Source organism: Cygnus atratus, chromosome 1 (assembly GCF_013377495.2).
Source record: "Cygnus atratus isolate AKBS03 ecotype Queensland, Australia chromosome 1, CAtr_DNAZoo_HiC_assembly, whole genome shotgun sequence".
Taxonomy (NCBI): domain Eukaryota; kingdom Metazoa; phylum Chordata; class Aves; order Anseriformes; family Anatidae; genus Cygnus; species Cygnus atratus.
Genome location: NC_066362.1, coordinates 99,846,005 through 99,871,457, shown reverse-complemented (window position 1 = coordinate 99,871,457; position 25,453 = coordinate 99,846,005). Strand labels below are relative to the sequence as shown.

General features: G+C 37.7%; 1 protein-coding gene across 1 annotated transcript in view; it reads left to right on the top strand.

Annotated features, from left to right (window-relative positions):
• Positions 1 to 25,453, top strand: part of MAN1A2 (mannosidase alpha class 1A member 2) — a 145,891-nt gene that overhangs the window by 45,884 nt on the left and 74,554 nt on the right. The window contains exon 3 of the mRNA XM_035569582.2: positions 7,777 to 7,873. Within this exon, the coding sequence (XP_035425475.1) occupies positions 7,777 to 7,873 (97 nt within the window). The remainder of the gene's footprint in view (positions 1 to 7,776; positions 7,874 to 25,453) is intronic.

The window sequence follows — 25,453 nt, the reverse complement described above, 5'->3', positions numbered from 1 at the left end:
GCTGGTGCAGTATTTCAGCTGCATATCTGAGATAGTTTGCTTTGGCTGGTAACTTAAAATGTGCTACTAATGAAGAATGCAAGTTTGAGTGTTTGAAGGTATTTAAAAAAACAAATCAAGTTGTAGCAATTGCAGAATTTTCTAGTACTCTTAAATTATGGGAAACGTTAAAAATTCAAGAACATCTTCATTTTTAAAGGTAACTTCTTTCAGACTTCTTTCATTATGAAAGAACCTGTCTTTCAACAACGAACTAACACATTTATAGTATTTAAAATTTATAAATGCAAAGTAAAATAAAGGAAAATGAAGCATTTCCTTGTTTCTTATTACAATCAGCCAAACAAAAGTGAGCAAAACCCCAGGTAAACTACTTATTGTCAGAACTACTAGGTCAAAAAGCTTCATGAAATCTGATGGAACTTTTTGGTGATTTTTAAAATTTTGCATTTTATGTGCAGCTTTTTCCTGTACTATGGAGATTTTGCTAGCAAAAATAATGAGTTATGGCTGGATGGAGAAACCTTTATATTAAAATACACAGGATCTAAAGTACAATGTGTATTTTGCAGCTATGGAGACTTACTGGAAAGCCAAAGCATCTTCTTAATGCAGTAAAAAAAAAAATCTACTAATTATTAGTCATCTTTATAGGATTTCTTCTGTGTTTCCCAGAGCAATGTAGAATATGTAACAGGATGTTCTTTAACATAAAGAATGTAGTTGATTGTTAATACTTTGAGATTACATCTCAGAATTATTGTGTATCAACAACATTGTAAAATATCAATGTAAACTAGTAGTTGATGAGTCAACTCTTATGGCATGTTCCACTAAAACATGGACCATGTACATAGGATACTTCAATACCTGAAACTTCCAACAGTGAACTGTGACTTAGTTTGCTCTGAGATTTGCATTCTTGATTTGCATTGCTGACATGTATTCTTGTTTGCTGCTTATTGGAGAACTAGAAGGTTCCTAACAAGACACAATTTTTAAACAGGATTCAAGGAGAAATCAAAGAACTACAGACTCCTATGCTTGATGAATGAACTGTGCAGATTAACAGAAACTAGAAGAGGGAATAAAATCATTGAACACAAGTACCAAGGATTTCCCAATGTGTTTTTTTTTTTCATGATGACATGATGCACAAACAAAGGAATTCTGATAGCTATAAACACAGTATGTCAAATAAAACATTTGTCAAGTTTCATTACTAACAGCTGTTGAACTAAGCAGTCTGGGGCTTGAGGATTGTGTCTCCCTGTTGTCCTGGAGAAACTGGTTAAAGGCAGAAAGTAGAGCATAGAAATAAATGGTGCTGGAGGCCGTAGAGGTCATGTGCTTGAGATCCATGCTGTAAAACATTACAAATAAATTATTTTGGGGAAAATGGATGAGTAGTTGTATTGAGTTTACGTGGCAAGGTTTTGGTAAGATGGAGGCTGCAGGGATGGCCTCTGTGAGAAGGGTCCAGAAGCTTCCCAGTGGTGATAAGAGCCAATTTCAGCCAGCTGCAAAAATGACCCGGCTCTGGCCGGAGCTGAGCCAATAACCAACATTGGTTACGACTCTCTGATAGCATATTTAAGAAAGGGAAAAAAACTGCTGCGCAGTATTAGGGACTGACCGCAGCCCTCATTCCCTGTTCCCCTGTGCCACTTGGAGAGGGGATGCAGAAAAGGGTGGTTGGGGGGGAAGATGTTTGTAGTTTGCTTTTAGTTTCTCACTGTTCTAGTCTGCTAGTGATAGGCAATAAATTACAATAATCTCCCTATGATGAGTCTGTTTTGCCCATGATGATAATTGTTGAGTCATCTCCCTGTCCTTATCTCAACCCTTGAGCCCTTTCCGTCATATTTTCTCCCCCGTTCCCTTTGAGGAGGGGGAGTGGTGGAGTTCAGCTGCCCAGGAGGGTAATACCACCACAGTAGTGTTATGATCAACTTAGCTGACATGGAGATTCAGAGTAGAAAACTGAGGCCTGACTGAAGAATCACAGAAAAATCTAGTGGTACTGAGTGATTATTAACTCCCCTTTTATTTCTCAGATAAATATAAAATGATGCATATTGAGACTGGGAGGGAAAGAAATTAGAACATCACACTTAAAAAATCACCTAATACCTTGTCATATTACCACTTGAGAATGAGAACTTGTGACTGTAGTAGTTATTTGCAAAGGTCACTGTAGTGCGTAATAGCAGACAAAAAGCAAACCTTCACTATTTTAGGAAGGGAGAACAAAACAGGCAAGGTTCTTTTGCTTGTGTAGGGAACTAAAGTGCTTCTGCATCTTGCATGCTTCATGTAGTTCTAGTCTTTCACTTTAAAAAAGGGTATTGTAAAACTGGCAAAAGTACAGGAGTAAGCTGGTGAAGTTGATTAGATTGCCTGAAAAGGCAAGAGTTAGAACACTGAAGAAAACAACTAATTTCTAGTGGTTGCTGTGAAGTCCTGTTACAAAGGTAATCTGTGACGTTTTAGTTTTCTGAACACAGGATAAGTAAACTACTCTGCCAGTTTCTCTTGAAACCATGAGAAGACACAATTTCAAACATACGGATTTGTCATGTTAGAAAAAAAGTTTTTGTATTGCTTACATACATTTGAGTACTCATTCCACTGCTGTAAGCTTCCCAAGTTTAGGCCATTTACATCTACTGTTCTGGTTCACACCATTTGCGGTACTGTCCCCTTAGATCCATCAGTTATCTTACACTTCGTCTTCTGTGCAAAAAAACAAGTTTCCCATGTTGCATTAATTTAATAAACATTTTGTTTTCAATTTAGTAATGGATCTGTTACTATGCTTATCAGTAAATGAAGAAAACCCATCTTTGTGTGTTTTAGGAACATGTTCCAAACAGATGTTTTCAGTAGCATTGTTCAGATATGCATTACAGAGGTATAGGCTGATGCCAGAAGTAATTTCTGTTTAGGTAGAAATTTGTAGCTCCCACAAGAGTTAAATAATAATTTTTCTAATTTTCTTCAAACATCAGACTATCTATACAATGAAAAGATCATTGCTCAATTTAATCTCCAGAAAGTAATCTCCACAGACAGTAGGAAAGTGCTTATTAATTTTTAATTTGCCAATTGAGCAATAAGCTTGTCTAGCAAGTCCTTTGCTAATTTAAAAACAGAAGTTAGAGGTATTTTATATAATCTTTTGAAATCATACTCTTAACCAGAATATGTTCCTTTGAAAGCAAAGCCTATTTGTTGTCTCTGTTATGCGTATTCCTGATGGATGGCAATAAAAAGATAGATTTGTAGGCACAACCATTCTTTGCAATTTGCTGATAAATGGCTTTATTTGCTAATTTCTTAAGACTCTGATTTAGTTTGCTAATTTTAAGTGTCTGCCCTTTTTCAGGGAATGGAAAGGGGCTTTTAGAAGTAGCAATTCATAATACAGATTGTTTTAACACACTGCTGTAGTGATGGGACTTCCTGACAAAATTCTCTTTCATCACTGTAACCTCCTTTTACTGTTAAAACTGTGGTTTTGTTAAGACACATTACCACTCTGCTGTTATAAAATACTGATTTCTCAGCAACTGCAGAGGATCAGATCCAATGAACGAGGCATATGCGTTCTAAAGTCAGTAAAAATATCTAGATATGGTGTACCTACAAAAGCAGTTTAATTTGAGACATACCCCGCTTCTTGCCATTCTGGCTCTATAGTAGCAGACTCCTAATTCATTTTTTTGGTAGAATCATCAAGCTGTACATGCAACGCTGTCTTGCTGACATGTATTTTGGGTGTGTCCCATGATAAACATTTTCAAGACTGGTATTCAGTAAACCTATTCCATATGAATCATTTTCCTGTCAAAAGTAAGATCAGTCATCTGGAGTTAATAGAACCAGTGAGAATTCCATCAGTAAAAACATTCATTCTTGGGTGGCCACATGACAAGATCTTCATATTATATGACGTCAACTCCAAGGGCTTGCTTTGGCAAATTGTTGTCTGGTGTGGAAATTTCAGCTATAGAATTTTCCACTTCTCATTTGACAGAATTATTGATGTATCCTTGGACAAGTTGATTTTTTTTTCTTTCACATAGTTAAGCTTAAGTTTTTCCTGTACTGGCTTCTTGAAAGGGTGTTTCTTTTTTTTTTTTTTCCTCTCAAATATTTTTACCTTCTTTCTATCACCATTAGTGCTGATGTTCCTGTCAGTGTCTGAAACTTCTCTATCCTTGTAAAGACAAGTTTTTTAAGGAAAAGCCTGCAACTGCCTACTGGCAACTATAATTCAGTATTTACAAATTTCATTACATAAATGCTTTCTGGCATAATTGTAGAGATAATCTTGCTTTTCAGATCAGGAGGTCATGTTGCTTATACTTCCTGAGCCAAAGTGGCATCCTCTGTTAAAGTTTTAGCTAGCAGCGGGACACATCTTGGCCTGTCTTCTCACAAGCTTCTGCCTGCACAACTGCTTCCAGTTATATAGGTGTTACATCTACAGTATATCCTGCTACCACTTCTGGCAACAGCAGAAATCCTATGTTGTTATTAGATCTCTTGGTACATCATCCTCACAAAACTTAATATTGTGTACAGGAGCTGTGGGGCTTCTCCCTTACATGTAATGTGCAGTTATCTGCTAACCTGATATAATCAAGTCTTTGCTCATTTAGTGGTAGACAAGAGCATCACACTGTGTGCCTGAATAACGTTCAGTATTCATTTGGAAAAGATCAGTTGACTTGCTAATGTAAAAATGATAAAAAGATTCTTGGGGAATTATAATACCATTTGATTTGTATCCTGTCTGGGAGAGGCAGAGGTGACAGGAAAGACACCCGTTAATGTTTATGAAAGTAGCTTAGTCTCTACAAAATATGGTTTCCTTTCTCAGAACCTTGGATGATGCAGTCAACTATGCCTTAGTGTCGTGTTTGACAATGTTTTGGGTCTCAATAGTGTTTTCTTAAGTTACTTTTCCATTAATGGATGAATCTGGTGAAATTGGTTCCTTTAAAATTTCTATCTTTCTTGAATTTTATCTTAGGAGAAATTATATCTTAGGAACTTATGGATATAAAAACGTGTTAGGTAGTGGTGGATTCTGTTTTAGCCCTTTGTGATGTCTGTAGTTTCCTCAGAGCTAAATAATATGCAAACAAAAAATCTGTACCAAAATCTACACCTTCTCCTCAGACCCCTAATAGGCATAGCAAGTGGGGACGGTGGAATATTCCATGGTTAACATTCTGCCATGAAGAAACAATTTATTGCTCTTTCTTTTGGGCTTAGCCAATTTTTGATCTGTACTGGTATTTGTCTATGCTTTGTCTGAAATTTTACAGAGCTAAAACGTTAGTGGTCATTTGATTCTTCATCATGAAATATTTCATTGATACATTCCAAGGTCTCAGAAGCTCAACTCCCCCTTTTTTGGAAAGAGGTTGGTTAGAGCTGCCATGTCATGATCACCTTGTTGTTTAGATATCCATCTGTTATCAAACTCAGATAAGAGCTCAGCTTCTTTAGTTCTATCCTCTAGTGCCTTCTAAAAATTCATGTCTTTTTTTTTTTTTCCCCAATGTAATGTTTTTAGGAGTGTCGTGTTGCAATTTTGAGCAGGACAGTTCAGGAGGACCTTGACTGTCTTGTCCCATCCTGACTGGATCAAGCAGCTCCAGTTTGATTTCATAGCTGATCTTGCTTTGAGCAGGGGATTGGCCTGGGGTCATCTCGAGGTCTCTTCCAGCATGAATGAAGCTGTGGTTCTTGATTCTATGATCTTTAGGAAACGTATATATACATGTATATGTACAGATATGTATTTAAATTGTAGATTGATTCTGGATAGTGTTAGTTAGAGCTATACTACCTATCTATTCTATGCTACCTATGATCAGGGTTTTACTGCATTTTCTAGTAGCTATTTATTGATCAATTACTTAAGTGCTTAGTAAACACTAAAGAATCTGTCAATACTAATGAACATCTCCTCTCTCCTTGAAGTGTAATATTTGTGTACTCTTTCTTACGTTACAGGTTCACAACACTTTAAAAAAAAACAGACCTGACTAATCATGTGTCAGAATCTTAATAGTGTGAAAACTGAGAACAGCCATAGAAGTTGACTTGGCATGGTGCACAGTAGGAGTGGGACCAATGCCATCTTGAGAGGGATATCTGTGTCTAGGTTGATGTCAGTTTAACACAAGAGCATGTCTGTATGTTCACCTCTGCTCTGTTTCAAGTTATTGTCTGGGCATGAGCTGACTCCCTTCAACCTCCTCATGTCTTAGTTTATGTTCAAATGAATTATGGCTGTGTGGGTTGGATGAGGATCTCTTCTGTGGTTGTAGAGAGACAGGGACTTCGTGATTTGCGTATCTCAGTAGGCAGCTTGGATACAGTTTATAAAAGATTTGGGTTTACTGGATGCTGACTTCCTCTAAGCCCTGAACTCAGTAAGAAAAGATCCGGTGTCTTGCTTCTATGTGAGCTAGTGCTAATAGGGCAAATGACTGCATCTTACTTCTTAGCTGACATTTGCTTGTCCCTTCACATTCTCTGTGAACATGGTAACCCTCAAATTACAATAAGAAAAACTGCATTCCTGTAAATCATGGCATTTACTCGACATGATATAATCAGCTTCTTAAAGGGTTCGTATAGGTCTACAAGTTGCATAAGCATATATTCTCCTCTTAGGGAACATTTCTCAAACTTACGGGTATTGTGATTTAAGTTCTGTACATTTTTTGGAGGCTTTTGTTTATTTTAACAATATTTTAATATCAATTTTGAAGACATGATAGAAAAATAAAGTATGTATAACACTGTGGATACAACTGCATGGCTGTTGATTCAGAACTCTTGTTCAGAAAAGGTTTGTTCCTAACTTCCTTGTGTCTGGGGCAGTGGCTTTTAGAATCAGATTTCCTCCTTGGTACTTGCTTTGATCTGTTTAGGTAACTAATCTTATTTGATTAAACTGCATTTCTGTACTTTCAATTTTGCAATTTGGTGGCTGCTGAATTTCAGCTGTATGCAAACAAAGAATTTTGAAAGTTCTAGCAAATACATAAGAGCACTGCTTAGCAGCTGATGTGTGCAACTAATACTTGTGGTCCAACAAGACTTTTCTTTTTTTGTAGTTGTTTACTATGTAGTATAAATCTCTATTAAAAAGAGTGTTTTGTGGAACAACTATTACAGGAACCTTAAGCTGTGAATGAATTTTCTACTGCTTTGTTCTTTATACTTTCTAAAGAACAAAGCTTATGGCATTTCTCATGGTAGAGGCTGCTCCACTGTATATTTCTGTCAAGTAGGTGTTGCTAATAAAAAAATGTATTATGCCTTTTGCAACATTTTTAGTCATGCTCTGATGTACTAGTATAAATAAATCCCTTTTATGCTTCAAATATTGCTATATTTTTGTTTGTTTGTTTGTTTTCTTCAGGCTAGCAGATTGGGTATTAGCCAGTATTTTTCACTAATTTCTTAATGTCTGTGTATATATTTAAGTCAAAGAAAAAGTAAGTGAACTGATGCAGAGCATCCTCTAGCTCAAGTCAAATAGATTTAAGTTGTTTTCAAACCTTACTCATGGTATATAATCTGACTTCTTAAATAAATAGAAATAGTAGCAATATAATCATCAGTATGCAGGGATGAGTGAGAGAGATGAAGTCTCAAATAAGGAATAAAATACTGTATTTGTACGAAGTAGCTTCACAACATAACTGAATCCTATTTTTTTTTCCTATTTTTTTCCTCTCTTAGATGATGAAGCATGCCTGGGACAATTATAGGCAATATGGATGGGGACATAATGAGCTCAAACCAATTGCCAGGAAAGGACATTCCACCAACATATTTGGTAGGCTATATTTTCATTTTATATTTTTTTGTTCATGCTATTCTCTTTGAACATCTATCCAAGTGTTATAGTAAATTATGTTTTAGTATAAATGAGGATCACAGAATTGTAAGTTACTTCAGTGGTGGTTTAGTGAGTAACTTCACTAAACTATATTTTTGGGAGTAACCTGTTCTTATTGTTGCAAAAGCAAAGTTGCACACTGTTGATTTGTGTATGTGTATATATACATATATATATATAAGGTAGTGTGGTGATGACATTTGGGGTTACAATGAATGTACATTTGTCTTAAAAACAAAACTCTCACCTCTTCTTGTCTAAATTTTTATGTTTAATTCTTGGAGGATGATACAAGAAAGTATATGCAAGATGCTGAGAAGCTGCTTGTAACAAGATGAATTTTTTAAGTAGCTTAAAAAAAAAGTATAGATAAGAGTGATGTTGTTACCTGATGTGTGACTTGTGGATCCTGATTATGTAGACCTGAATGAAAGAAATAAAAGTTGAAAAATATAGAAATTTGAGGGTAGGGGAAAGGTTTGAAGAAATTGGAAGGATGAAGTGAGAATATTTGAGCAATGGAGTGTGAATGTGTCACAAATGGCATTTTGAACAGTATGAAACATGAAGAAGGTAAAGATCAAAAAAACTGAATAGTATGCGTTGCATATATGTGATCAGAATAGATAACCAGATGGACCTTTCTTCCTTAAAATCTCAGCAATCTGCAGCAGTACTGCTTTTTTTGGTATATATGCCTTAAGACAGAATAAGTGGAATTGTGATTGGAAAATTGCAAGTATTTTATTGGTGCTCATACCAGGAAAGAAATCTATTTTTTGTCTCCAATTTCATAAGACTGACAGTATAAAAGAAGTAGTTGTGACTGTTGAGGACTGAGCCCTGGAGGCTCTCTGGGTTCATTCTCTGGTGTAACAAAACACATAACATTGGAGTTAGTGATTAAGGTTTGTATTGGGCTTACGTGGCAAGGTTTTGGTAGCGGGGGGCTGCAGGGGTGGCCTCTGTGAGAAGAGTCCAGAAGCTGCCTCACGTTAGATAAGGGTCAGTTCCAGCCAGCTCCAAAATTCACCCACCGCTGGCCAGAGCTGAGCCAATGAGTGACATTGAATGTGCCTCTATGACAGCAGATTCAAGAAAGGGAAAAAAACCTGCTGTGCAACAGTAGCTGGGAGAGCAAGGAGTGAGCACCAGCCCTGCAGACCCCAAGGTCAGTGCAGGAGGAGGGCAGGAGGTGCTCCAGGTGCCGGAGCAGCAGTTCCCCTGCAGCCTGTGGAGAGGCCCCTGGTGGAGCAGGCTGTCCCCCTGCAGCCCATGGAGTACCACGGTGGAGCAGATCTCCACGCTGCAGCCCGTGGAGGAGCCCACAGTGGAGCAGGTGGATGTGGCCTGGAGGAGGCTGCGGCCCATGGAGAGCCCCCACAGGAACAGACTCTGGGTCAGAACTGCAGCATGTGGAGAGGAGCCCGTAGTGGAGCAGGGGGTCTGGTAGGAACTGCCACCTGTGGTATAGACCACTGTTGGAGCCTGTGGAAAGCCCATGCAAGATCAGCTGGGGAAGAACGGCACCCCATGGGAGGGATCCCACACTGGAGCAGGGACACAGAGTGACCATGAAGGAGTGGCAGAGATGAGGTTTTAGGGTCTGACTGCAGCCCCCATTTACTGTTCCCCTGCGCTGCTCAGGCAGAGGAGGTACATGAGGGTGTGTGAGTTTGTGGGGGGGTGTTTTTAATTTGCTTTTAGTTTTTCACTGCTCTAGCTTCTTAGTAATGGGCAATAAACTGTATTACTCTCTCATATGCTGAAGTCTGTTTTGCCTGCGACAGTAATTGGTGAGTGATCTCCCTGTCCTTATCTCAACTCTTGAGCCCTTTTCCTTTGTATTTTCTCCCCCTTTTCCTTTGAGGAGAGGGAGTGAGAGAGATGTGTGGTGGAGTTCCTCCAAGCATCAGTGTGAAACCACCACAAGGTGAAGCCTGGACCAGTCCAGAATGCAAAACACCTAAGATGACTGACCAGTGAAGTTCATGCATTTATTTTGAAATGCACAAAAGGGAGCTCTTCTAAGACTGTAGGGTGGTGTTTTTTTTTTTTTAATTATTATTATTTTATTTCTCTTGAGAGCTTCACACTGTGTTCATCTATTCTGTGGTATCTGAGAAAGGTACAAATTTTATCATTTAACCATTTTTTACAACAACAGAGAGTGTGATTATGCAGTGTATACCTTAAGTATTTTAGTATTTATTATGTTTGCTTTAAATCAAGATTTTTATTGGCTTTTATTATAATGTAATTGGCTAATGACATTGTGTGAGGTTGGTTCTCATTATAATTGGTATTTACTTTATTTATCCTGCTTTAAACCTCATATTTGTTTCTTGTGGATGGTAGAAATACAGATTAGGAAAACCTTCCAGAGGCAACTTATTCCAACCAATGAGTCAAATTACTTGTTTCAAAAGCTTTTTAATATTTAAATAGGATTTTTAGATTTTTGGGGGGTCTGTCCCTGCTATTATTCCCCATAATTTTATCTTGAAACCATTCTTATATCTTACCAAATTAATAAGCTATATTATAACATTATTTATATTCAAGCTGCTTTTTGTCAAATTTACATGTATGGTGAACTTCAACCCTAAAAAAACATATACTGGAAGGTGAAGGGAGAACAAGGCACTCCGCTTTTTTCCCCTGCTCTCAGCAATGGAGTGCGATCTTCTAAAAAGAGAAAATTTCTGAAATACTTTTAAGCAAACAAACAAAAACAACAACAAAAAACCCATGAACTTATAGTGCATGGAAGCCTTTTTAAATTCATAGGAGAGTAACTTCAGTTTGTATACCAGCCCTGCCATCAGCAAGGACTATTCACTTTTACTGCAAACAAATGGCTTGGAGTCTGGCATTGATTGCTTTTGTTCATGCACTGGAACGTGTTTTGTTACACTTCAGTATGGTGTGAAAGGTGCTATTTGTTTTACATCTTTATATTCCTTTATAAAGAAAATGATTGGGTCAGATGGAGCTGTCTGGGGGGGAAGGTGAACAATTTAGCATGCTCAGGAGAAAAAAGCATCTGGAATGGATGGGGAGCTTGAAGAGTGAAATAGAAGAGTCTAAAAATTCAGTCAGCGTTGAGCATAGTGCAAGGAGGTAATGTGAGACTGCAGGGAAGAGCAGAGAGCAACAGGCTTCTGCTGTGACAGACAAAGACATTTCTTAGGTTTTCAGAGTACTTTGCAGTATGCTTAGGCAATTTCTCATTGCTATTTGAAAATTGGCAATACTTTGAATTTCTATCAGAAAAAAAAAAATCTCTTTGGAGGCATCCCATGATGTAATTTGCTTTTTACCTAGTTGTCTGTCATCTCTAAATCATGGCCTCTCTGTATATTTCATCCAGCTGATGAAGTTATTATGAAAATTTTCAGTGTTCACTTGTATGATCGTGTAATCTTTGCTGTTGAATTAACGTGCAATTCTGTTGATTAATTTGGTATAAATGATCTTATTTCAGCGTGTGAAATGAGTTTTTTTTCTTTATATGGCAAGCATTTTTAAAGTGTCTGATGCAATATTTTAGAATTATTTGGAATTACTGTTTTACTCTAGTTTTTTTCATTTTACCTCTGCTTGCTTCTTCTATATCTCCTAATGAGGATGGAGGACCTTCTACTTTATTCACATTTGGAATGCTTATTCCTTGTAGTTTTAACATTGTTGTCTGAAAGAAATTGTAGACTTCTCCCACATTCAGGTCTGTGATTCTCTTGTTCCTGCTAACTCTCCCAGCCAATTCTCTAAGTGCTGGTCCTTTTGAAATCCAGATGCTATTTTGTGCCATTTAATTTTTAGCCAAATCATGTTATGATTGCTCAGTTAAAGGCTATTTCAATGGAAAACTTTTCTGTAATATCCTCAGGATATATCAAATCTAAAATAGCACCAGATATTGTTGACTTGGTGGGTGGATGATGGAGAAGGGAACAAAAAATGGTTGCTCTTGTATCAAGGACTATCTAGGCTGTATTGTTACTGCTAGTACGTTACCAATCTCTATCACCAATGACGACACCATTCCCAGTGGTATTTGCCTTTATAGAAGCATTACAGAACTCTTTTTGAAATCTGATTCTATTTTTAATAAAAAGCTCAGCAGAAGCTGCTTTTATTGTTAATCCCAAAGATTATTTGACCCAAACTATTTTGTGCCATTACTGGAGCCTGTTGTACTTCCATCTCAATTCATAGGATGTCTAAGCAAGGAGGTGGTACCCCTGGTTGACACAGCATCCTTTTGCATTGAATCTTGCAATTGAGGTAAATGTGATTCAATATAAAAGGTAAATAAGGCCTCAGTCTCCCTGTTGGACTCCTTTTTCCCTCTGAGATAGTGTGTATTGATACCTATGCCAGGATGAACTTCAGTGTTCCCAGCATCACATGGTCTAGCAGGGTTCAGGATTGAGTGAGAGAAGGGGAGATGAGGTGGCCTTCACTGCTCTAATAAATCTTAATTCTAAGTCATTAAAAAAATAAATAGAGAAGGTGATAAACTTCAAAGCAATATTCTCAGTGCCTCACTAAAGCATGCCTGCAAGAATATTTGTGGGCTGCCCCAATTAGTAGTTTGACTCTTAAAACAAAGCCTCCTGAGGTTACATTAGGTGACCTGCAACTAGAATCTCTTGACAGTATTTCTGAGGTGTCTGACCCTTATGACTGTAAACTGTAAAGTAGAGTCTGCTAAAAGTGTTGCCTATCAAACTGTGTAGTCAGTCAGCCAAAATCTTGAATAGTGCCTTTTCAGCAGCAGAGTCAAAGCATTAGTAGTATGGTGCTGCTTTTGAAAAGTATAACTGGCAATTGGTGGGCTTTTAAAGATATTTACGGGTAGATAACATGATATGAAGCTTTGTAGGTTCTGTATTGGTGAAACAGATTATCTGCTTATTTGTGAAAGCTGCCTGCTTTTAAAAATCATAATTTGTCATTTATTTCTGCCCTAGCAGAGAGAAGGTATAACTTTTCAGTTAACTTTGATTTGCAGGTCTGCTGATGGTTTTTGCAGCTGACCTTAAAAAAATAATAATAATAATTTTGGGCAGCTTAAGCTGCTGAAATACTTTGGCAGTCTCATGGTGTTATTGTAGAGGTGGGGTTGCATGTTATCTGGGTCAAGTTCTCATTAGAACACAAAGGATGTTAAAAAAAAAAAAGACTGAAAGAGTGGTGGGAAATGATGCATGTAGATAATGAGCAAGTACGACAAACCCTAAGCTTACTTTGGAAGGTTTTCAGGGTTTAGCCAAAACTACATCAGTTGCTAGTATTTTCAGATTGTCTTGCTGTAGTGTAATCTTGTCTGGGTTCATTCTTAGGGATCACAATAACTTTTTAAAGGTGATTTGACCCTGCACTTGTTTGGTGACCCATAGGTGAACATTTTTTGGAATCACTGTTAAAATTACTCAGGCCAGATATGATTCAGGGATTTAAATTGTGTATTTGTGGCACCTTTTTGTTCAATATCTCATGAAATAATTACTGTTGCACAAGCTTTTGTCCCTTTGTTAGGATTTAAATTGAGCTGTTTATACTAAAGGGTTTGTATCAGTCTTCAATCTTTATTAAAAAAAAAAAAAAAACAGTTTGAGAACCTGCACAACTGAATGAGAATCTGAATGAACCCGAATGGGAAGGGAAGGGAAGGGAAGGGAAAGGAAGGGAAGGGAAGGGAAGGGAAGGGAAGGGAAGGGAAGGGAAGGGAAGGGAAGGGAAGGGAAGGGAAGGGAAGGGAAGGGAAGGGAAGGGAAGGAAAAAGAGCATAATCTTTAGCAACTCAGAACACTGGCCTCAGCATAAATAGAAATCACTGTTTGTCATCTGACCTGATGCTTTTTGAAATGAGAGCTCTGAAATCAATTTGTGGGTTTGGAGTAATCTTATCTAAGAATAAAGTGAAGATGTGTGGTTTGTCATGTTATTATAAAGTATTTGATAAAGCAGTGATACAAACTCTTGCAAAATTATAATCATCTCCATACTACTAGAAGTGCATTTCTAAACTTTGCACTTGGACAATTTCTGTCTAGAGATGAGCTGTATTATATGAAGATGATCTGTTAATGTACACACACATAGATAGATATGTCTAAATGTATTTTCAAGGGTGTCAGTAGATCTTTCCGTAGGTATAACTATGTGGAATTTTTAGTTAGTAGACACGTGCATACAGACAGGCCTGTTCCCATGCACAAACATTTGATAAAACTATTACCTTGTATTCTGCCATGCTAGAACTGTCCCGTGCCTCTGTTGTGCTTTCATGCTTCTCCTGTTCTGTTATCTCACATGCTATGTAAATGGTCAATTTAATCTGCAGCATCTGCCAGCTGTGTTTTGGGATGTTGATTCTAGGAGGAAGAGAAAATTGTGTATGAATTTACATTGTGTTTGCGTTTGCATTGTTGCCTTTGTTTTACCTAGTAAAGCCTTAAGGCTGCAATGCAGTGCCATATCTGTCTCCTAACATGACCAAACACAATGTTCTCTCTTTTATAAGGGTTTTTTGTCTGGCATATTGAGTGACATATAATGTGCTGCTGGTTCATATGTTTGGAAAAAATTAAACTTTGATGCGTAATATGGGTTAACAAGCAAGATACATCACTGCAAACAACTTGAGGATTCAGTAGGGACAGTTAGTAAGCTGAACTTATTTTTTTTCTTTAACTTGCCAGTTGATTACTTGGTTTCTACCCACTTGTTGCATGCATCCTGTTGCCTGGCTCACTGCACAGCCCATCTCAGCCTTTTACTACCAGCACCAGTGATAAACCCATGAGACCCAGGAGAACATCGCTTGAGCCAGCTGCCTGCTACCAAAGAGAGTTTGCTGCTGCCTGCCTGGCAGAGCCCATGGCCAACTACTGCTGCAGCAGCGTGGGAAGCTCTCCTCTCGGATCTCTTTGTTGCTAAGCAATGGAGAACTGTCAGTGCATTTCTCTACGGTGCTGGAGAGCAGGAGTAGCAATACTCCCAAGACCATGGAGAAAATGCATTTGTCAGACTGCAAAGACTTGGGGTGGTTGCAAGAATAAGCTGAGTCAAGCAAAGGAGTTTATTGTCCCAGTATTTCTGGCAAGTACAATATAGCTTAGGAGAGTAATGCTATTTCTATGTGCAGTCTGTGATCTAGAAAATAAGAGGTAGAATACTTCTCGGTAGTGCTACAAGATTTTAAAGATTTTTTTTGTACTACTCTGGAAGAATATTCATTAGTTTATTAGACATTATTGTCTTCTTCCATTGTATTGGTTATTGGGTTCCTTGAACTGCTCTGACACTATTGTCTGCTGTTGTCTGATTATTTGTCATTAACTTTTCAAGTTCACATAACTGAGCGTGAGGTTTTTGGGGGCCTTCCATTTTGCTGTATTTTTGGCTGTCAAATAACCAACAAATATAAAAAATAAGGGAGACAAAATACTTTTTGACTAGGAGGAAACTGCATGATATACCCAAAGGCATGTATCACACAAAGGGATGGCCATTTGGGAATATGGTTAAAAACTGGTGGTGCCTTCTCATTGTAAAAATCGTAAGGTAGAGATAGACAGTAGAAACAACTTCTTCTCAATGTCCTTTTTCTGTGTATGTCTTCAGCCTCTGCTTCCATGTGGAGGATAAATAAAAGCAATGAAGAAATGACAGACATGTAGCAATGATCTCTGCAAAATCGGTAGTGGATGGCTACATTGAGTCAATGTTGAATATCATATGCACCGTGAATGTATATTTTTTTTGCTCAGTAACACGAGTTTTGGAAAGACAAAATTTTAAGAAAGTACATAATTGTCATGAATTACTGGCCTAATCTGGAATCAGAACAGTGTTCTGATAATGCGAGAAAAGTTTCCTCAGGTTGGATGAAAGGTCAAACATGATAATTACTCTTCCACCAAAAATTGAAAACAGTAGGTGCTTGGGACAAAATGTAAGAACTTGAAAAGCATGTGTTAACTGGCTGTTTCTCAGAGTACTGTCCGGGCTTACAGAATTTTGTGGGGTGTTACTGTTTCTGGACTCAGAGGCAACAAGTTTTACTTAATAACCTTTAGTTTATTTTTCCGTTATTTTGTCTGATCTGTTTTTGAGTTTATACAAACTTAAGAGCACCCACAATGTGTCATTACAAGTGGTTCCACAGTTTGGTTCCACATTTTGGACTTCTGAACTTTTTTTGGTTTTGAACTGTCTTCACACTGTATTAGGTGACAAACTTTGGTATTGAAGCAGAACCTGAAGAAAACATCCATAATTAATCAGTTCCTCACCTTTCATGAGTTTGTAGAACCGTACATAGCCTCAGTTGTGTGTCTGTCTTGTATGGAGAGTATTGGTCTAAGCCATTTCTCATACAGGTGCTTTTACTCCCTATATGTTGCTGTCTCTTTTCTCTGTATGTTTTCAAATTTTCCCATAGAGAGGAAGATGAGCAACTTTTTGTTCTGATTGTTCACTGTTCCTTTTTTTAATTGTATTTTGCATTTTTCAGACAGTTTATGGAGTCTAGAATATCAATATAGGGTGGCTTCTTTGCAGTAGCATTCCTTTCAGTATCCTCATCCAGTGTGTACAGCATTTCCAAATTATAGAATCAGAGAATGGTTCAGGTTGGAAAGGACCTTAAAGATCATCAGTTCCACCTCCCCTGCCATGGGCAGGGATGCCACCCACCAGATCAAATGATTTATTAATATGTGGAATAGCATATATCCAAGCATTCATCTCTGTATGACCTCACTGCTGATTTCCCCTCATAGAAATTGTTTATTTGTACTTTCCTATCTTTTAAATCATTATCAATTTTTGAGAGAATAATTTTCTCTTATCCTGTAACAGGTTTTTCTTAAGAGCCTTTGTTAACAGTTGTTCTCACATATCTTCCATATCTATTCTCTATCCATATGTTGGTTGAGTTCTTAGACTAACGTTGATGCTAACATATAACTTCCCTCTACAATGATTCTTGACTTTTCCCCAGTTCATCTAATTTAAATATCTGCTGATGCTGCTAATTGGGCAAGTAGTATTTTGTAAACATTACTTTGCTCCACTGCAATAGAGGTGGTGTTTTATTCCGAATATGGCTCTAATTTCTCTAAAACTTGCAAATAAGTGCAAGGATGCAATTTGTCTGTTCATTCACTCTTAATTGCTTACAGTGCTGGTGCCATAAAAACAGCTGTAGTTGGCTAAGAACATTTTTTGAACATTACTACTGTTTTGTCAAATTGTCATGTGTGCCTATGCATATGAGGATATTTCACCATGAGAAGCTGTTGTCTTCTGTTCTTCCTTTTAATACTACAGTATTCCCATGGAATGCTTCTCGCCCCGTGTGTATTAACTCATGTACTTCCTATTTAGATTCAGTCATCTCAATAGCTTTTTTTTTTAACATGTTTCTGAACTGATGGTGCTAAATGCTATGTTGTTATTCAGAAGATTGAAAACTCTGCCTTTAAAAAAACGATATAATTAAATGCAAATGCAAAGTGAGATTAGACAAGCACATCTTATTTCTGTAACCTGCTTTATAGAAAAGTGAGGTTCACATCTACATCAAATAGTAAGGAAGAAATTAAATCATTAGAATTCAAGGTTCAAGATCATATGGAGAATTTTTATGATCTCTAGTACCATCGTCTCCTGCTTTTCTCATATAAACCAGATGATTTGCTCTGAGGAACAAAAAAATATGTTTCCCATTGGGAATCTTTGGGCTTCCATTTGTTTTGATTTGATAATTATTTAGATTGCAGGACTGCTATTCTTGAGTTTTAACCTGATTCCTATCATTTGAAATTATGAACAGAGCATGCAATACGGAAAAGAAATTAAGGCTGTGTATTTTGGATGGTGTTTCAATATTAAGTAAACAGGCGTGAAAACTAAATAAGGATTAGTATACTTGAACTTTAAATACGTGAGGACAGCAGCGTGAGCATGCATACAGGATTGGAGGCAGATGCAAGTATGCTTTGCTGTCATCTGAAGCCTGCTCTGAGGCAGCTGTAATTCAGAAGCTGCTCAACTATGTGAGTGCAGCATTGTGACTGTGCCTTATATACTTTGTCTTCAATCAGAGATTATTCATTCAAGGTTTGCACCATTCTGATGAAGTTACATGGCTATCCAACTGAAATTAGTTCTTCAGTTTAGAGAGATTTTATGAGGTGGTTTGGACCAAAGTGTGTAGAAGTGGCCCATATTTTTGTTTATCTGAAGATGGAAAAGTTTATGCGACATCATAACTTAGAGGAGTGGTTTTTGTGATGCTTTTCCTACTGCATAGCTGGTGTGAGAAACACTCCGTAGCCAATAACTTAGGCTCAGGCGAGGGTCTCAGTGAAGTAGTAATTTATTCGCGATTGCAATGGCGGGCGCCCCACAAGCAGGAAAGCGCACCTACTAGTTCCAAAACACAGTTTATATACTTTTTGATGACAGGACCCTCCCCTGTTTCCCCACTGGAGTGGGTAATCCAGGTTCACAATCTATCTGATGCTTCACAGACAATGCCTGGCCTTCAGTTGCCGGCCTGTTTTTGAGGTGGTAATGTTTTCTCCCCTTATCTGGCTTGACTTAACATAGTGATTTTCACCTGATTGCTCTAAGGAGTCTGGTTGTCTGCATTTACGAGGTCACCTGCTGAGCTTTCTTATCACTGTAAGCATATTTCAATATCACATTCCTTCCTTCTAAACAATGTAACACTGCAAAAACAACATTTCTATTCCCACACTGGTAAAGAAAGAAGTTTTGTTTACAATTATCTGTAAGAACTTGTATCTTTACCATCTTAAAAGGTCAGTACTTCGCTTCCTTTGTACGTAAGGTACAGGAATGCAGGTCACACAACCATTCCTGAGTCCAGATAATACTGTGCTCTCTTATTTACTGTCAGATATTAGTCTTACCTTGTTTGCTGCTGGTTTTGACTGTCCGCTGCCTGCATTTAGATTCTGCAAACTTCTGAGCCATTGTTCACAGATACTCTTCCCTTTAGAATTTCATTTCCTGATTTCTCAAAATAAAGCTGCTCCAGATGTGTATTTTTATTTAGTTTTGTTTCATATGTGTAGCTCATTGCCATCACCTTCACTTCTTGTCTGTCATTCTGCCTCTTCTCTGACACACTTCCATCCTCTCATGTTCCTCCTTTGTACTCAGTTTAATGCCATCTCCTCTCCCTTGTTGCTTTCTTGCTCCATAGCTCATTCGCATCTTTTCCTTCTCACACTGAAGCCTTTTGGTTATCACTAGGTTTCATCCTTACACTAACTAACTTAGATCGTAGTTCCAGTGTTAGTCTTAATTATAGTCTACACACAATCCATTCATTCCTCCGTCTACAGTAATTCAGTTTTGTGTTTATGCCTAAAAAATACAAATTAAAAAAAATGCAAAGATGATAGAGAAACTTGATGATAGAGAGAATCAAAACAGTCTGATACTTATATGCCAAGCCCTATTAAAGTTAGTTCTGTGCATATTCAGGCTTTGTACTAGAGGGACTGCATTTAGCACTTATATGAATTTTGAATTAAGCTGAAGGGCCAAGGAGGATTTATTTGGAGAGCAAAGCAAAGCAATCAGGTGAAGTTCACTGAAGAGACAGGCTTACTGTAGTATAAATTCTTAGGCAAAGATTTTAAATTTGAGTCTTTAGGACATAGCTATTTAAACAGCAGTTTAATTGATAGTGTCCACCCGTAGGTTCCCTTTTCTATAGATTCAAAAAACAAAGACTTAGCATACACTTCAATGCTTCATTCCTATTACTTCCTCATTTATAAAATAAAGCAAAGCATTATAATCAATTATTTAATGTTGTTTATATGCTAAAATACTTTAAGTGTCTGGTAGAAAAGATTAGGGACTCCTTTTCATTCTGTCAATTATCAGCAAATTAACAGAACTAAGCAATCAACGGGCTTAGTGTTTTGTTCTGCTTTTTTAATTAGTCTAAAATTTTAAACACAATTGGTTTCTCCATGGATACTTAAAGGCTTATTCAGTGCATTTTAAGGCTGAGCTGAAATCATACATTGCAGTTTTGTATGAAATGTATTGTTTCATTGACTAATTCTGAGGCACTTGTTTTCACAGTGGAATTAAATTCTGTTCAAAAGTTTAATTCATTTTCTTAAACATTATCTTGTTCATTGTGAGTCATTAAGATATTTTACAAGTGGTATGCTTCAGTAGCGGCAGCTTTATTGCCAGAGCCTCATTAAAGACGACTGGTTTGATAATTGTTTGCTTTTAATTTGCATGTTGTATATTTTTCTGCCAGGTCTGTAATTGTCTATCACATTAAGAAATCCTGTTGCTGCAGTTTAAATTAGATTCTTTGAATCTTTTTAGATAGGAATTGGTATGCTTTCTCTAGATCTGTATAGTCTTGCCCAGTCTGCATGTTTTAGCCCCTCTCAAGCTGGCCAGGCAAGACTATTGATAATGAGAATATTTTTTTAAGGCTGTAATAACTCTGTTTAATATCAGGTTGAGTTCATCAAGGAAACATTTTCACTCCCGTGCTAGGGATTGAAATACCTTCCTGTGTGAAAAATAACAATGATAATCTTTTAGATTCAAAGCGTGCCAGGGGGGTTTTCCTTGAGGAGGTTTGAGATTTCCCCTTTTGTTTCTGGAGTCACTGCAGCAGGATAGGGAGGATCTGCTCTGAGCTGGAGCACATTCCAGACATTGGGATAGTGTGGCTGTAGTGCTGTACCATGCTGAAGTCCAGATCACCCGCTTGAGAGGAATTTTAACTTTGAACTTTGAATTATCCTCTCAAGACTGTGCTCCTCTTAGATTCCTTCTGCAGATTGATTCCCCTAGTGAAACACACCAGTAATCAAAGATGTTCTGCACCAGTAGAAGTAGGTTCTACTTCTAGCAGATGATGTCTGTCCAGGGCCATGAAATAAACGAGAACTGGGTATTGGTCACTGGTCACTGTGACAAGTACTGTTTCTGCCACAAAAGGTTTGTTAGAATCTTAAAGTGTTATCCATCAGTAAGGTCAGCCCATGGTCCTGCTGTTTGAAAGTAAAATCCATTTCCTTACATCCAGATCTCTAGTCTCTATGCATAACTAAATACGTATTTCAGCTTTCTAATGCTGATGAAGGGAAGCTGGGTTTTGGGAGTGTAAATTACTTCCATAGCTGGGATGCCTTGACATAGAGATATTTGCTTATTTTATGATATAGAGTCATAGAATGCTTTGGGTTTAAAGGGACCTTATAGATCATCTAATTCCTCCACTTCCATGAAAGGGGCATCCACTTCTCTGAGCAACCTGTTCCGGTGCCTCACCACCCTCAGAGTAAAGAATTTCTTCTGAGTAGCTAATTTAAATCTGCCCTTTTTTAGTTTAAAGCCATTATTTCTTGTCCTGTCACTACACTCCCTGACGAAGAGTCCCTCTCCTGCTTTCTTGTAGGCGCCCTTTAGCTACTGGAAACCTACAATGAGGATATAAGGCAGTTGTCGTCAATAACAGCCTAGCTACTTGTTTTTCTTCAAGCAATCTTAACACTTTCTTTAACTTTTATGGTTGGTGGTGTTATCTGTAGATTGACTATGTAAGCAAGAAGAAGAATCTCTAATAGATTCCTTCATGTTTTTGTCACTGGTTTAGGAAGTATTAAAAACCTATCTTTATTTTAAAGGAACTGATGAGCATTCCACTTCAGGGTCTTTCATCTGCTGTCTTTTCTACTTAATGAAGTATTTCTTTTTCAGTCATTGCATAAGATTGAAGGGTGAGAATGGTTACACATGCCGGTTCGGCCTGTAGTATATGACTTTCCTTGGAGATGGAGTGGCTTTGTGGTTGTCTTTTCTTTTAGGCTGGTTTCCTTGAGTTGGTTGTTACAGCCCTGCTTTGACCTAGAGTGCATTTTGATAATGAGAGATCCATTTGAATGCACTGTGTTTCCTTAAATTTGTGGCATCTGTGGTCTGCCTAATCAGAATTGTTTTAGCAGTGCCATGGTGTGGGTCCACCCTGCCTTTCGTTAGTACTTGGTGCAGACTTTATTGTCATGTAAAAACTCTGACAGGGAACTTCTTTAAAAGGTCTTTGGATAGATGTGAAGTGTGTTGTAACATGCATGTGTTACAGCACAGCAGACAGACTAAAAGGGAAAGAAAAAAAAAAAAGACTTCCTTTAGTTGTAGTTACTTGAAATCTGTTGACCATACAAATTCCAGCTTTGTTTTTTCTTGAGTCTTACCTCTTGCTGTGGTGGGCAGCTCAGTACCACACGGCCACTTGCTCACTTCCCATTTCACCCAGTGGAACTGGGGAGAGAATAGGAAGACCAAAAGCGAGAAAGCCCTTGGGACAAGATAAAAATTGTTTGATAAGTGAAGAAAAAGGAATGTCTGTCTGCCTCTTCCTCCCTCTTTTGCACTTAGTTTTATTGCTAAGACTGATGTTATACAGTATGGACTGTCCATTGGGTCAGCTTGGGTCAGCTGTCCCATTTGTGTTCATCCCAGCCTCTTGCCTGTATCTGGCTTACCGACTGGCAGGGGCAGAATGGGAAAAATCATTAAGCCTCAATGCTCTGCACAGACTGCGCAGCAGTAGCCAAAACTCTGGTTGTGGTATCAACTCTGTTTCAGTCACAAATACAAAACACAGCACCATATGGCTTCTATGAAATAAACTTATTCCATCCCAGCCAGACCCAGTATAGCTGCTCAGCCCTCAACTCAGGCTAATAAAAGCCCTCACAAAAATGTTTTCCAGTAACAAGATTTGTGTGTGGTGTATACGTGTTTAAGAAAAGAATTGATGTGGATGACAGGTCAAATAATCAAAGTTTCTGTGAAGTACCTGCTTGATGATTACTTTTCAACTCAGAGTGCATTACCGAAGTTTTGCTGTCAAAAGATTTATCATTTTGTTCCTTATTTATATAACGTGGCAATGTCTCAAATTTTGAGGTCTTCTGTGATCATAATTCATCAGAACAGCTTGTTCGTTTTCTCTAGTACCTCAGTGCTCACAGTCTTTTTGGCTTCTGCATAATAAATACACTAAGCAGTTCTGTAGCTAGTATCAAACTTTATAAATCTTTATACTTAACCTTATGGTAGAATGAAAATGGGCTACTTATTGTCTTCATATTTCTTTTGTCATGGAACACACGACGAGATTTTTTTTCCTCAATACTTTGGTAGTCTCCGGTGAGACTTTAAAAAGTGCAAGTAAAGCAGTTCTTCACCTAGCACTTCAGCACATTGAAAGAATTTTAGAGGAAAGAAGTGGAAGACCAATTTTCTTTTAATGGCCCTGCTGCTTACAGATAGTCATATCACTTGCTAGGTATTTCAGACTCTGGATTCATGTGCTATCAGACCAAGGAATTATTTGTCTAATCTCAGGAAACTGAAGTCTATCTAAATATAAACCTGACTTACTATTTGCAGTCCTTTCAAATAATACTCTTGCTTAATGAGTGTGCATAATTTTGTTAATAGTTGAGCTATTTTGCTGCTCCATTCCTTCCATTAGCTCATGATGGATGTTCTGTTTTATTTAGAAGAACGAGTATTGCATTCATTAGGCAAATTTCATTAAATTTGGAGTCAATCAACTAGAACTGTAATTATATGAAGAGGAAACTTCCTAATCTGACCTTTGTAAAACTGAGCCCTTTTGGAATCAGTTATTATCTTATGCAACATGACCAATGAGACTTTGTATTGAACAGAGGTGGACCCTGGGAGGAGTGCCTTCAGCTGGGGAAAGTGTTATTTTCTATTATGATTTAATTGTTTTATAGCTTTTTTAACCACAATGAGACATCTGCTCTCTCTGTATTGGGAGCAATAACATATCATATTGGTTAAAGTGTTAGTAAGCATTCTATACTCCTCTTAACTGTTATCTCATTGTTTATAGTGTGCTGTATTACTTTTCAAGTAACACATGCAATTTAAGTCCATGACTATCCTCTTGTCCTTTAAGGCAAAATTTATGAATCTTATCATGGCTATGAAATTTTAAAAACAAACAAACAAACAAAAAACCCATACTGTGTTATGAATGGAAAATAACTTACTTTTGAGCGTTCACGCTGAATGGTTTGAATCAGCATCAGGAGTGGGGAATATGGATACGGATAGCTGCCTATCCATTGTAGTCTATTTTCCCTGTAGCACTGTGTGTGACCCTAGTACAGACCAGTGATCTTTGAACTCTTCCTGCTTCAGATTTCAGCTGTTGCCTTGCTGTTAAAGCAATGCATTTTAATATGGAAGAAGATAGCTATAACAGCATCATTGCCTATTCTGATTAGGTTATGAACCACAGCACTATGATTCTATGATTCTATGAATTCAGCAGAAGCTTTTTGTATTTTGGATCAAGTTAAGAATGACATCTCCTACACAGAGACATCTGGAGTCCTCCAAGAGAGAGAAGCTGAAAGCAATTCATTAATTTGAATCTCTCACCCACCGTAGCATAGCCCACAAATAGTTTTAAGTTGAACCTATCTTGCAACATAGGGCAGCCAAGTTGTTATGTTAAGATTGTTATTCTCTGTAATGGAATTTGGCACTGGGCTGAAGGTGTTAAGCCTTACAGTACTTACGCACTGCACTGAATTAATTTTCTGAGAGTTACATGTATGCCTGGTGGCCACCTTGTCAAAGGATATGTGTTTATGCCCAGATATACCCTCTGTTCTTGTAGATACAAGACTTCTGGGAATGAGCTTCACATTTTGGACTCCTGCCTCTTGATGAAAGGGGTGCACAAGAGTGGAATTAGTTTGCTTTGTGCTGCCTGATTGACACTTAAACAGAAGAAGACTGGGTAGAGAATCTGTTGCAACATGTCTTCTGTCATCTCTTGACTTTTGGAATTGTGTTCAGCTCAAAAGGTTTAAAAACCAAAGAGTGCTTTTCTTAGTCTTCCTCAGGAATGATGTGCTGGTGACGAGTTAGGATTAGTTATATAAGAATATGCTATATGTAAGAAGAAAAAGGAAAAATAAACCAAATTTGGGTGAAATAGCAGCATACTTTTAAGAAGAGAAATGAATCTATTTTTATGTGTTGGGATGTAAATGCTGTTCTTCAGAGACCATTTTAAGAAATGATTGAGCTGTCATTTGTAGCCCAAAAGCTACAACCATACTGATCTGCATCTCAGAAACAGGCACCTGTCACTGCTCAGGGAAGTGGCATGTATGAGCAACAGTGGCTTTTATCAGTAATGTTTTGCTGGATGTTTGTGGGTCTAGGAAGGATAGACATAAAAGAGGAGAGAAAGAGTCCAACAGATAACACAAGAGAGAGCCTGAAGAAGCTGTTGAAGAGTGGCCCAGAAGATGCTCCAAGTATGAACCTTTAATTGACTCTTGGGGGAAAAATGCTGAGATGTTTGCTTTGTTCTGTTGGACTGTGTGTGTTTTTGTGACTGCAAACAATGCTAGAGGGTCT